Source organism: Mastigoproctus giganteus, chromosome 5 (assembly GCF_048544385.1).
Source record: "Mastigoproctus giganteus isolate SK-2022 chromosome 5, ASM4854438v1, whole genome shotgun sequence".
NCBI classification, from domain to species: domain Eukaryota; kingdom Metazoa; phylum Arthropoda; class Arachnida; order Uropygi; family Thelyphonidae; genus Mastigoproctus; species Mastigoproctus giganteus.
Genome location: NC_143579.1, coordinates 157,905,226 through 157,920,255, shown reverse-complemented (window position 1 = coordinate 157,920,255; position 15,030 = coordinate 157,905,226). Strand labels below are relative to the sequence as shown.

The 15,030-nt window shown below is 35.4% G+C and overlaps 1 protein-coding gene across 1 annotated transcript in view; it reads right to left on the bottom strand.

The window, feature by feature from the left end:
• Positions 1 to 4,152: 4,152 nt before the first annotated feature.
• The window catches only part of LOC150085791 (small ribosomal subunit protein mS39), a 261,590-nt gene continuing 250,712 nt past the window's right edge, over positions 4,153 to 15,030 (bottom strand). The window contains exons 20-26 of the mRNA XM_090374693.1: positions 7,997 to 8,085; positions 7,681 to 7,763; positions 5,503 to 5,571; positions 5,344 to 5,397; positions 4,497 to 4,560; positions 4,316 to 4,410; positions 4,153 to 4,228 (exon numbers count right to left, since the gene is read on the bottom strand). Of these exons, the coding sequence (XP_090230819.1) occupies positions 4,153 to 4,228; positions 4,316 to 4,410; positions 4,497 to 4,560; positions 5,344 to 5,397; positions 5,503 to 5,571; positions 7,681 to 7,763; positions 7,997 to 8,085 (530 nt within the window). The remainder of the gene's footprint in view (positions 4,229 to 4,315; positions 4,411 to 4,496; positions 4,561 to 5,343; positions 5,398 to 5,502; positions 5,572 to 7,680; positions 7,764 to 7,996; positions 8,086 to 15,030) is intronic.

The following is a 15,030-nucleotide window of genomic DNA, read 5'->3' as shown; positions in this document are numbered from 1 at the left end:
TAGATGGTAGTACATGTAAACGACATAGTCCAATTCCTCTTCATAGCAGGTGAAAATTATTTTTTATAATTTTTGCCAATCTATTGAAAAGTTAGGGTTAAATATTAAAACCCTGGTAGAATAACCAAGAAAATGATATATATCTGAGCTGAACTCAGATTGGAATCCATTTCATTGTGCATCAAGAAGTTCTGTATTGGATCTCAAACACATTATGAATGTGGTTATTTCAACTGTAAATTTTATACCATCACATGGCCTTAATTATTGTATCTTTCAGAAGTTGAAGATATAATTTTTTTTTAAACAGAGCAGTGAGGTGGCAAAGTGCCATACTGTTTCTTTAAACTGCATCATGAAATTGATATTTTTGTGACAGAAAAAGGAAAACCAATAAAACAACTATCAGATATGCAGTGGCTGTTTGATTGTGCATTTAAATGCCCTTAATTTAAAACTAGAAGGGAAAGGAAAATTGGTCAGATTACATGAAATTATTTTAATCCCAAATTGAGCAAGATAATTTAGTTCACTTTGAATGCTGTACCAAGCTAAAAGAGAAACACATTTCCATAGAATTGTTGCCTCTTGTTATTAGTTACTTTTTTGATGAGTATGAGATCCCACCTTGAACTTATTGATCTTCAAGCGAAAACATGGTTCAAAAATAAGTACAGGCAAACCACATATAACACAGTACTTCTACAACACAATTCATAAAGTGCGGCAATAAAAATTATTGGGAAATCCCCGTGTTAGGTTATATGCTATTGAAACTTGTGGAAAAATCTAGATTTCAAAGTTTTATTACTATTGGGTAATGTTCCTACCTCCTATTACAACTTATTTAATTTAGGCATTATATCTACCTTCAGAACTCGTTACAGTAGATTTTGGAAAAAAAATTATTTCAAATTGTAGTGATGGAGGTATGAAAACATTTCAATTGTGGACTGTACTGGAATCATAGCTTTATCACTGAAAGAAGTAAAACTGTCAACATTAAATATGTGGGGGGGGGGGGGGGTTCAAGGATGTGGAAAGGTCAGGGAATGACCACTGCATATCCCTGGAGCAATATGGCCTTAGTCCCCTTGAATTCTTAATACATAAAAAAAAATCCTAACTTGGGAAAGAGCTCTTTCCCAAGTTCCATCAAAACCAGGGGTGCAGAAATATGTATTTTGTTAAATCTATTTATATGGTAGTAGGGGTGCAAAATTTTTATTTGCCTCAGGTGAAAGAAATACCTTGTACAACTCTGCATTGTTTACATGGGGCATTCCCTTCAACTATGGATTTGCAATTTCTGTTAGTGGGATTCATCCAGGTGGGCTTTGTAAGCCCACCTGGATGAATGCCACTAGTAGGTAAATATGCACTATACACATTATTATCATTTAAAAATTAACACTTTGGGCAGAGTTCTTATTCTAACATATAGGTATATGGCAATTTTGAATTCTAGTATGAATTGCCGCCAGCATGTTAAAGGCAGTCTAAAGTGGAACTTCAAGTTCAGGAACAATGTTTGGTTTTTTAACCTCTTGTTGAAGCACCCAGCATGAATTTTATAAAACCACTCAGGGAAGCAACTGATTGACAAGAACTTCTAGGCCAGTAAACATCTACAGCAGAGATTCTTGGGTACATATAACAGACAATTTCCAAACTAATGTTAGATTGAGTGACTAATCAGCTGACTGCAAAGCTGTGAATTTTAGGGTTTTCTATATGTGAATAATCTTATGTTATTGGCTGGAAATGCTCTCCATCTTGTGTAACCTTTCTTAGCAACATGAGCATGAAGTCAGCTGCAACTAAAACTAATAATTTGCTGTACAGGTCTGGATGCAGAGTTGCTAGAATGAATACAAAGAAGGGGAACAAAAGGGTGCTCTTACCAAGAAAGGCTTAAGCTCTGGAGAGTTGCAATCCACCTGAGACCATCATCAACTCATGACAATGTACCTACTGCCTACATTCACTACTATCCAGGCATGTTGGGCCAGATTTCAAGAATACAACATAAAATGCGTGCAGGTCACCCCTCTTGCACAGCGATGTAATAGCTGCTGCATAGGAGAGACACCTTGCTGAGATTGACCAATTTGAAATTGCAGAACACTTCTGGTCGACCAAGCGTGACTCTGAAGTGATTGACCAGTCCCGACACTTTCGCCACCTAGATTCACGTAATTCAAGAACTATGAACCACGAACACTAATCTAGTGGTTGAATGGTCAACCTTGTGCACACAATCCTTTAACGTCTCCATTCTGTTAGTATCTGCTGACGAACATTTAGCATTGAAAGCTGCAAACCATTTGTAATTAAATGTGTATTTATATTTAAGCAATGGATGCCAGTACTACAGGCTCATTTACTCTCAAAAGTAAGTTATAAAATCAGTAACAGATTTGGTGCCCATAAAGGTGTTGGGAATTTGCATTTTTTATATATAGGCTGAAAATAGAAAGTTTCTTGGTGGATTGCTCAGTGTGGTCTGTGAAACAAATCTAACTTTGATGATTGCAGTGATTCCATTGTTTTCCTCAGAACAGAAGTTAAACTAACAGGTGTGTAATTATTCTTGTTGCCTTTAAATCCCATTTGTGAATTTATATATTTCCAGTCTGTGCAGGGCATCCCCTGAATCTAAAGTTTATTTCAACAATTTTGCTTCCAATTTACTATTAGTTATTACAAAATAATTAACTTAGCTCCTTGTTAGTTTAATGAACTTTTGTCCTCCACTTCCCTACAGGATTTCTCATAATTTGCCCAACTTGATTAGACTATAGTTTATATATACCGTAGGCTTCTGTGTTACCTGATAATTCATATGCAACCCATGCCTTTTTCTTCTCTACCACAAGTCTGATTAGTTAATCACTACTGATAATCAGATAAACAAATCCAAAAAATGTGTCTAGTTTGAAGTTGCCATTCTGATTTACTAGCCCACTATTTCTCTGTACTGCTCAGTAATTAGGCCTAGAACATTGCACTGGCTTAGATTTTTTTGTTTAACTAACAGCATAACCCTCTCCTCTCTGTACACATTGTAGTTGCCAAATTCCAATTCTGCATTCCTTTCTATTATTACACTGTGCTGCCACTTTATTAGAAACAATGTGGAATTCAGACATGAATCTATGGGTATCAATGAACCCAACACCTTGCACAGTAATTTTGACTCAATAGCCCAGTGCTGGTGTTGCTCTCCATTGATAACAAAGGTATGCAATGTGACTGTTTGCTTGCAGTTTTCTGTGCCATGCTCAATACACCCTTGAAAATGTGGGGCATGAATAGTTCAGAACTGCCATTTAATTTTGTCCAGCATGTCTTTACCCTATACAATGTCACATTCAAAGTCCATTAGATTGCTGCACTTATATCCACAACTGTCGACATTTTACTACTATTTGGATTCAAGTGCTAAAAGAAGATAGACTTAGTGACAACCTGTTAGGGTTCTAGCTATTGACAGAAAGACACACACAGAGCTACAGGAGGCATACTTCCTGTGTAACATTGTACACAAAGAAAATTGCATGTAATACTTTTTATAAAAGAAAGAATTGATGTACAATGGTTCTTGGTCAGAGATATGAAAATTAAAAAGTATCTCAAGTTATTCTTGGCACTAAAATAATTTTAAACAGATGAAAATACAGTCAATTCTAATTAGGAGAAATATTATCCATAGCCTATAAAAGTAAAGATTTCTCCCATATAACTGAATTCAGTTATACCTAATTAAAAACAAGGTTTTAGAAGCATTTGTTGGCTAGCAATACAATCACATATATACTATGGGTGGTGCAGTTCAAGGGTTGTCTGTATAGTACTAAATTCATGATCAGTTAAGAGTTACACTGAAACTAGTCAAATTATTAATGATAAAGAAAGTCCATCACAAATATAAACAAGACTGCTAAGTAATATTTGACAGGTGTAGCTAAAGTGCTTCTTTACAGTTTTAACACAGGCTGTCTTTTTCAATCTAAGTTCCTTTCTACCTATTACATTCACTGTAAAATATGTGGGGTTCAAACTAATGTTTTTCTTGCAAAAATAACACAAAGCCTTCTACAACAAAAAACACTTTTATTTACAACCATTCTTTGAGTTTCACTAAAATTCCTAATTATTTACATTTAAAGATTCATCTTCATTATTACTAGACAAGGAAAAAGACAACAATCCATCAATTTCAGACCTACAAAAGAAAAACAAACTTCAGTGACCTCATACAATTGCTATTAATAAATACTGCAGAAAAATTCAAAAAAACTGTTATTCTTACCTATGACTATTAGAAAAATTAAATTTCTCCATATTTTCTTTAAAATAGGTTCCAATTTCAACACATCCTACTTGTAAAGAATACTTCAAACAGAACTAAAATATAAACAAAAAATAATGAAACATATAAAAATACTTATAGAACACAAGAATATCAACCCCTACTTTATAATAACACTCACAATTGCCTTTTCAGGTTCATCAGCTTCTAAAAACTTCAAAACAACATTCTTCATACAACCAGAGCTGAAAAAAGAGAATACCATATAAAGGACATTTCAGGTGCAGTTCTGGAAGGTAAGCTAGCAAACATGGCATTATTTATTAACAATGTATCCTCTAAAGGCACATCTTATAATTCATTAAAACATTTATTCCCATACTGTTAATATTAAAGAAATACTAACACAATTACATTAATTTGTAACTACCAAGTGAAGTAGACCAAACCCCCCATAGTCACTGATTTTAAAAAAAAAATCTTATCTTTTATTAAGACTCATAAACATAGGCCAGTTAAAACAGCACTCAGTCAGGAGGGAGGAGTGACAAAATCACAAGCATGGATGTTCATCATTTTCTCTTAATTGATATAGATGTAGCAAAACATAAAATCAATCAAAAATTTACTTTGTAATTCATAATATTAAATCTGTGCATAGAAGACAAAACTCTTTAGCATCACTGGTTTGAAATTTCTAATAAATAAACCTCAATGACCAAATGGCATTAACATCACACAGTAAGAATAAAATAAGTTTGAAGCTGTGATGACTAATTGAATTGAAGGCCATTATTGAGTCATTACTTCTTGGATTTTATCCAGTATAGACACTACAGAGAAAGGTTTATGTAATTATCTTCTAAGGAAACTCTTAAAAGATTATGAATTGATACATATAAATACCAGATTTTTTTTTTTTTCCTTCCTGCAGCCAATTACATATGGGACAACATAATAAAAGTAGTAGTAGTAGTCTTAAAAATTTTTACTTGCAAACAGATCCCATAAAGCATTTAATAACTTACCTTGGAAAACCAACAATTTCCAAGGAATCTTCATCAAGCATTTTCATAATTTCCCTATAATAAGATTATAGAATAAAACATTTAAAATGACTAAACTTTGCAAAAATTTTTATTGAATACATTACAAACACAATTGGCCTATGCTAGTTATCAGCTTACCATGCTTTTCCGAGTTCATTAGAATTAACACAAATAACCAAAAGATCACCAAGAAGTTGTCCACTCCATCTATAGAAAAGAAACTGAAATCAGTATTTCAATTTATGTTACACACTCATAATAAAAATCTACTATACATACAGAGGAAATTTTTTTCTTTTCATCACTGCTTAACAAAATGGATCTGAACTAGAAACAATTATACATTTTAAAAAGCAGAAAAATTACTGAATGAGGCTTTTCAGGAATCATTGTATAAAGTACACTCAAACAATAATGTTCTTTTTCGTGAGAACAAAGTTGCATTTCCAGTGAGCTGACTATGTCCAATTCATGCTCTAGCCAAGATGAATTCTTCCTTTCTGGAAACCTACAACTGAAGTTTAGGTTTTACTTTACTCAGATTGTCATAGAAGTGTCCATTGTTCCATGAATGTACAGGTGCATACTCTGCAAGTCAGTATATATTACAGTATTTTCTAAAACAAGCTTGATGTTGCATAGTTCATGGGCTTCAATATAAAGACTGTATAGCAGAATCAAGTAAAGTAAGATGTAATTGATATAGATGCAGACAAATGCTATTCAACTCTGGATTTTGATGAATATCTCAATATTAATTTTTTTTTTTTTTTTTTTCACATTTGCAAATAAGGTTACCATGCAGAACTTTTCTTCTTGTACATACCAAACCACCAAGAGTTGTCAAAGGCATATATATATTTTTTTTTTCTCCACTGGTGAACCAGTATTTAATATGTCTCATGTGTGTTGCTTTAAGGACTGAAGAGAATAAAGATCAAGCCCATTCTGAAATAGATATGTGGCGAGCTAAATGTCATTATGATTCTGAACACTTGAGACAGCATACCATTTCCAGACACTGTTCATTAGGGAAGCAGCTGTCTGAATAAAGTTTACAAAGTCCATATTTTGACACTGGGGGTTTGCTGTGACCAAGCAGCTGAGTTAGTACTAATATGAAAACAAAAAAAAATAGAATCTAGCTTTGACATACCTTATAGGGCAAAAATGAAGTTACAGTATAGTTGATAAATCAAGAAAGAATATTTAATGATGATCAGCTTCATCATTAATTACATGATTAAAGATGACTTGTATTCTGAGTGACCATCATTCATAGAAAAACACCAGTGACTACACAGACTAGCATAAAACTAATCTAGAAATTTCATGAGAGCAACATATATTCACTTTTTCTGAATCTCAAAATTGTTAATGCAGTCAGCTCATCATTTTAAAGTAAATTAACTGAAGGATTATCAATTCCTCTCTTATAACTTATCCAGTTCTTGGAGTCATCTCTAAGATTTTCTTTTTATGTGATAGTTGAGAAAGATTTCACCAGGGCCCCGAGAAGATTATTGTTGGGTATCAGAAATTGAAAGTCAACACTGTTCAAATTGTTTCTTCATTGTGTATTTTATCACAAACTTTCACACCACACCTAGAACGAAAGAATAATCTTCCAGATATTAACATTATAACTCCCTTCAGAATGAAGTGCCTCATAGAATTCCCAGTATACATAAGAGAACAAAAAAAGTAACCAATTGATAAATATCACAATAAATCATTCCATTATAAAGTCAATCTCCACATTGTGGTTACACAGAGTTACAAATTGATGAAAATGTATCCCACAGCTATAATGTCTTCATAGAAAAGTTAAAAAAACCATTGCAGTAAAGCTGAGTATTATCATCAGACATTTAACTAAAGGCTTTGATGATCAAAGAATATACTGGATGACATTAAGTACACTCTTCACTTTACTAAAGAGAAAAACTGAAAAGAAGCTAGGATACAACCACAATTTGTGTACCTTTTTGAGCTCTAAATTTGCATTGGCTGGTTTATTTCAAGGAAACTTCGACAGACAGGCAATTTTCATCACTTGTTGATATATATATATATATTTTTTCTCTTTTTAATAGTTCAGTGCACTTGATGTTGATCATGTCATAACTGAACAACAATTTATACACAAGTGAAAGGAATCAAAAAACAAGGCCAGTGATTGGATGAAATGTAAAGGGTTTTTTTTCGCTGATGTTATATAAGCCTAAAGGGTATATTTCAACCACAACTAGCAGTTTCCTATACATTACTTCTGATGTGAGCTTCTTACCAAGTATATTAAATAAAAAAATCTACCTGATCACCTTCCTAATGTGTTTTTCTTGATTTTCAATCCTGTCTTTGATGTCCAGTGCAATAGCAAGAAAATTTTCTTGAAGCTAGTAAGTTTGAAAAGAATAAACATATGCAAAATTTTATTACACAAACAGTAAATTAATAAGCTGATATATATAAAAAATTTGAAATCCATGAAACATTATCACGTTTGAAGCTTGCTACCCAACTTTTATAGATGAAAATGTGTACTATTGTTCCATAAATGGCAAATGTACCAGTATATAGAAATAATAAGAATTTATCACAAACGCTAACCAAAGAATATTAACCCTACCTCAGCATCTTCTTTAGAATAACTAGCCATCATTGACAAAATAGCAGATATGATTTTCTCATTTTGATTATGATCAAATGCAACTATGTCTGGAAAAAATAATAATCACATGCTATCAACACAGTTCAGTAATATTATAAAATAATATCCAATTTTTTTTAATAACACTGCTGTTTACTTTCATTTTCTTATGGAGAAAATTAGGAAGTGTGGTTAATGACAGTAATCCAGATATTCCACTTAAAAAATACCTGGATAATAGGTATACTTCATTTGGGTGGTACCAAACTGAAGCCAGTGTAGAATAAATTCTTCAGAGAAAAGTATGTTCTAAAATAATATGCAGGAATTTTATCAAATATAAATGGGTTAAGTAAATTAAAATATGACATCTGCTTGGTGTGCATGTCCATAAGCTGGGCACTTTACAAAAATGTGAAGAATGCAATTTGTCATCCAACTCTTCATATTATTTTCTGTTCACAATTAGGTGGCGTGGAGTCTAACTTTGCCAAAGAGCATTGTGAGAACCTTCTAAAGCATTTTTTAGTGAATGCAATGAACTGTGGAAATTTGTATATAGTGTTGTTCTGCTACATTTAGTTGATAATTGTTTTCATAAAAATTACATATCAGGGTAAACTGCAGCTATCCCATTTGCATTGTATTAGAGACTAAGTCCACTAGCACTTGCTGAAATTGTATCCTTAAAGGTCTACTGATACTCTTTACTCAATCTTGGAACAAGGTGAGAGATCAGTTTATGATCAAATAGTAGTCTTATGAAATGAATGCATACAGTTTTCTGAGAACAAACTTTGGAGTTGTTCTGCTATAGGATTTATATTGCAATTATAAAAAGGGCAGTACTCTTAAGGAAGACCCTCCTTTTTAAAACCAATGTAATACAGCTGTTTAAACCTCCAGCTTATGATATAAGCTTGGTTTTTTTCCTTCTCAATATCAAAACTAAATTATTCATATGTACACTATCAATTTCTCCAGAAAAAGTAACAAATGTTGTGGCTAGTTACACTTTATGTCCAATTAAGTGAGACCTTTGCAAAAGTACCACTAAGGACATCTGCTACTTATCTTTTTTTTTTTTTAGGAGATTGGATGTCTTTCCATTTTGGTTCAAGATGATCCAGGTGGGTAAAGTGCCTGCCTGGCAAGCCTATGCACCAACTACCACCAAAAAAAAATACTTTGTTCCTTTATGTTTGTCTGCTTCACTCATTTTTTGTTAATACCATTTCAACATGAGTGTGCAGATCAGCAGTGTTCCTCTGATTGGAAGGAGGCATTTAGTCTTGTAAGACTGCTTATAAAGGTTTTCATTTGCATAAAATGCACAACTCAGTAAATCTGCAAGCTGTCTAGGGATGTTAAATGTGAAAATATCATTTTGGGAAGTTGCCTTTATTAATGATCAGTGCCAAGCACCAGTATGACTTGAAAAAGACGAGAACTGGCAGCTATGCTACCAAATACAAGGTGGTTTGAACTAAAGGAGATCTGGGAGTAACAACATAGGCAGCCAGGAAAGTCCATGGTGTCCTATCAAATATGCAGATATCATTTGAAAAAAGACATTGAGCTTCTAGATAGGTAGGACAACTACATGAGGCTGAAACTTTTACATAAATTCAAAGGTCAACTAGATAGTTGTTTAAATTTTCATTCCTATAACTTTATCCAAGCCAAGGATGTTTTCACATAAAATATAACGTATTTTGTGTGTACAAGGTACACACTCTTTATAGTAAGATTATTTTTTTTCAATTGTCTCTTAGCCACCACTCACTGATTATGGACTGCCTAAGGAACAGAGTTTTTTTTTTTTTTTTATGAAAATCTCAAACACGAAAGGTATCAAAACATATAGTACCGTGCATGGGTTGGGGGGGACGCCGGAAACTTTGCTCTAGAGACTAAATATGGGTTTCACCACTTCAAGCAACCAATAAGCAAAGTGGTGGTATTTCACCAGTTGATGAAAGTCATCTACCACCTTAATAATATGCTAGAATACTTTGCTCTATTCATAAATGGGGAACAAAGTCAACATTCTGTTTATAAAATTAAACTTGGTTTTCAAGAAGCAGTTCAAATTTGAAAATGATGAACTACCAATTGATTACTGAAAGCTGTAGCATGGCATTGCTTGGTTATATCTCATATTATCACGAGTTGCCATGGTATTGAACTACCTCAAATTAGTAACACTTCACCAGTGGAGAAGGCTACTGTTACTTATTCTCAGCGGATACCACCACAGTTTCAAAGCTTGTTGGCTTCCCCTCAGAGGATGGGTGGGCAGGTACCCAGTTATGAATTATAACTTCACAATATGAGATGGTGTGCAGTGATATAGACTATATCACTGAGGGGACAAGGTATTCTTGTATTGATTGCGGCCTCCAGGGTTACCCCTATATACCGCTGTAGGTTATTTATAGCCGGCAAGTGTGTGTTGTGATGGTTGTTGTTTGCCGGCCCTGGAGTCTTAGCGGCAGGGAGCAAGCTACCTGCGTCCCTAGCCACGTGGAGGCGCTCCAGGAACTATCTAAATTACACTTAGTGGGATTCCAACAAGTGGAATCCCGGTTATAATAAATAAGGAATAGGGAGGATAAAGAAGAAAAGAGAGCAAAACACTCTCTCAGGAAAAAGAAGAAATAGGAAAGAGGAAAACACTAGTTGGAAAATCTAACAAGCGAGAGAGCTTGAAGAGGTAAAATTTTGAAGCCTGAAGGCTTGTAATTTTGAAAGAAAGATTTCCCCTAGCCGGGAAGGAAGCCCAACTTGCACCGACAAGGGGAAAAAGAAAAGTCTCAAGGAAAGAACATAGGTAATGTACAAGTGGCTATTAGATAGCCACTTAAAAGAATAAATTAAGATAAATAATAAATACTTATGTCACCGATAAGAAACATAGCAGTAAACATATTTACAAAATAAGTAATTAAAATCTTGGCTGAAAAATTAGTCAACCAGAAGAAATGCAGAAACATATATACAGAACTCACCCAAGGCAAAACCAATAAATACTGTACAAATAAATTAGTTAACCAAATCAAAATAATAAGTTAAGTAATAAACAATAATTAATGAATATGCAGAGAAAATGTCTCTGCACAAGTAATCTAATCTATAAACATATGTACATAACCAGCAAGTGCAAAGCTGCAAAAAACAAAACTTGTTTCAAAAAACAAGACACGTAGAATTAACAATAATGCATAGGTAAGCATTAAAAAAAAAATGGATGGCAATTGGATCAGAGAGGGCGGGGAGAGGTCCATCCCACTCCTCAGAGCCAAACAGACAACGCAAGAAGAGAAAAACTGTCTCTTCAACATAATAATGAGCTAACTACACAAGTAATGTACAATATAAACATTTAACATTAACTGCTGATTCAAAAACAATAAAATCAGTTACTCTCAATTCTGAGAGCAAACAGCAAATCAAACAAAAGCACCATGATATTTACAAAATACATACAATTTAACACAGAAAATCATTTCAGGCAACCCGGACAGAGTTCGAAGTGGGAGAGGGGTGGTCCATCTCTCCCACTCGGCCAGGCAAAACCTGAAACAAGTCTCCAGAAAAAGATGCAAAAACTCTGCATCCAAAACACAAGACAATTTAGGCAAGGAAGAAACTCCTCTCAAAAAAAATCAAGGGTTATTCCTTGATAAAGACACTATTAGCAAAAGAAGAGAAGGCAGAAAGAGAGTCCACCGACCCAACCAGGCGCCAAAAATCATCTAAATTATATACATTTGTTGTCTTAAATCCACATATAAATTACAATGTAGGACAATATGTTCAACCGTCTCCTCAGAGCCACAAGAGGAGAGGGGACGAGTCCAAATCTATACAAACGAGAATTAATTCCATGTCCCGTGATTAAGAAAGTGGGAAATAACCCAAGTTGAAGCCAGTTAAAATTTTTATCTTTAATAAAAACACGAGGAAAGAAAGCGTATGTGATTCTGCCGAGAGAGGAATCATCCCAAGAGTGTTGCCACTCTTCCAAAGTCTGGCCAGATCAACATTTGTAGAGTTCTCATAATTATTAGCAAAATCTCCCACCGAGGCAGGAGAGAGAGAGAGATTTCCTATGGTAAGACAAGAAATGCAATATAACTTCCAGGTAGATAGGGAGACAACCATTAATAACAAGCAGGGCATCAATAGAAACAAATCTACATGCCCTGCAAGTATAGAGAAGGAAGGACCGCTGCGCCTGCAGAAGGTATTTTTGGACCAGTGAATTAATAATTCTGAAGCCCCAAGCGCCGGCACCATAGCAGACGATGGGGATGAAGATACACTTGTAGTGAAGACGACTTAAGATTCCAGAGGGAACGGGCAAGACGCAACAGCCAGCCGGTAAGAGAACGGATTTTCTGCCGAAGGTACTTTCAATGGGGAATGAAAGATAAACGATCACCACCCCAAGGTATTTATATTCACTTTCCAATTTAACAGCCTGGTCAAGAATTTTAACCACAGGGGGACGATTACGATTCAGTAGGCCTTTCAGAAGAACCTGTTTAGTTTTAGGGACTGAAATGGAGAGTTTATGGAGGGAACACCACATGTGAAGATCATCCAAGATGTGGTTTGCTTTAATTTCCAATTCAAGACGAGAATTCCCAGGTACAAGCAAGGCAAGATCGTCGGCGCAGGCAATGTTGACAATATCATCATGAGGGGCATTTAGCCATCCATCAAGGACCACATTCCAGCAAACAGGGCCAAGAACGGATCCCTGAGGAGACCTCGGCCTCCCGAAACCTCGCCAGGACACTCTGCCACCATAAGGTGTCAAAGGCCCCTTTGAAGTCTACAAAGAGACTGAGAATGTATTTAGAAGGAGATGATCGAACAGTGCTCAGGAGAAGATTAATTGCATCTGTAGTTGATTTACCTTGCATGAAACCAAACTGGGAGGAAGAACAAAGATTTTTTGAGTTATAGTAACCCTGAAAACAGAAATTTTTCCAACAACTTGCCAGGACTCTTGAGAAGGATTTTTAAGTTGGCAATTTTCCAGCGATCAGGGAAAACACCAAACCGAAGGCAAGAATTCATAAGGATAGGTTTGATTTTCCAGATTCTTTTAATCACAGAAACCTCCATGAGGTCCAGACCTGGACTTTTTGCCAATAGTAAGGGTATTAATGGCAGAATCAATTTCTATATTAGTGAAGGGATCCTCAGAAGAAGAGCCTTCAAACACAAGATGCTGTAATCTAAAAAGAGTTTGTTCATTGCTCTCAGGAACAGAGATGTCCCTGAGAAGCAATTCATCCAAGATGGCATCAACAGATGCCGACCAAGTTAAAGTTTCAGTGGAATTTGGTTTGGAATATGTGGGTGGAGTTTAGAGGCAATGATCTGATTTAATAGTTCTTTCCATGAGACGAGCCCAAGCCTGGGCCTTCTCCTCTCTAATACTGTTAAAATATCTGTTGCGAGCTGCCTTATACAAGTCAGCAAGCCTATTTACTTCAATTGGTGGCCTGTTATTCCTTCTAGCTCTATTAAGGTTTCGCCTGGTGGTCCTAAGATCTCTTCTAAGAGAGGAAAGACCATCAGACCACCAAGGAACAGAATTGATTCGACGAGATTTTTTTAAGAAAACCAAGGTCAGAGACCTCAGTAATAATTCCAGTTATCTTTTCTTCCAGGGAATTTGGATCCAATTCAGAAAGATTAGAGATGAAATCCTCATTAACCAAACTCAAAAGATTAGAGTTGAAAATGCTCCAGTCACAACCCTTAGTTTTATAGCAAGGGAAATCATGATTAAAGGAAGAAGAGGAAGAAGGCCTAACAGTGGTGACCAGGTCAAAAGTGATAGGGTGATGGTCACTGCTCGACCAAGAAGTACGAACCGACCAATTATTTATACCGAAAGAAAAAGCACGATTTGAAAGTGATGTCAATGTAAGATTGACCCTGGACTTTATGGACAATTAAGTTTTTTGCAACGGGTTAGAAGTAGGGCTTCCCCAAAGGGGAGAGGAAGCATTAGAATCCATCATAATGATCAGCGGAAGACCAGAAAGTCTGGTTAACAGGAGTTCCAGGTAATTTAAGAATGGCTCAATAGGCTGTGCATACTGCGAACATCGCATGTACAAAGAGACGGCATAAATCCTAACGAAGGAGCCCTCAAGACAGGCACAAGCAGCAAACTTGGAGCAGAGACTATTGATCTTAGTAACCGTGATCAGAGGGTCCACGATAACCAGAGCAGCCCAAACCCTAGTCACCGCATTGCCTCCAACCCCAGAAGTATCAGGGATAGATTGAACTAACTGAGATTGACAGGGCAAGCCCTTAATCACACCTTTATAGGAGTATGGCTCCTGGAGAGCCAAAACAGAAAATTTATGTAAAGAAATTAAACTAGATACATCATTAATAACAGATAAACTTCGCTGATAATTTAATTGAAGGAATTTTACACTCATATTTACAACTGTAGTATGGGTACTATTCATAAGATGTCCTGAACCTCACCTGGTCTTGGGCCCTGAGATATTCGGGACAGGAAATGTCCTTGTAAGAATGGTCAGCTTTGCGTTTCCTAATTTTACAGTTGGGGCAATCAGAAATTTGATGGCCCTGACAACCGCGGTGTGTTCAGGTGACCTACAATTTTTAGATGAGTGGCCATAGCCCAGGCATTTGAAACATCTAGAAGATATTATGAAATCCTTAATACCGTGGACTGACCACCCAATATAAATTCTATTATTATTTTGTAACAAAATATGCCTGATAGGGCCAGGGACCTCAATCACCCAGTGCTGGCAGTCCTTCTGCTTGGAATTCATCTTAAATCAAAATTTAACTAATTTCTTAAGATCCTCAAGGGAATAATCAGTGCCAATGAAGTTCTTATCATGAAGATCCTGGATGAAATCATCTTCAGAAGTGTCTTTACCAATGTCGTAGATAACTACCGTAGGATTTAATTTCTTTGGAGTGTCAAGAGAAAATTT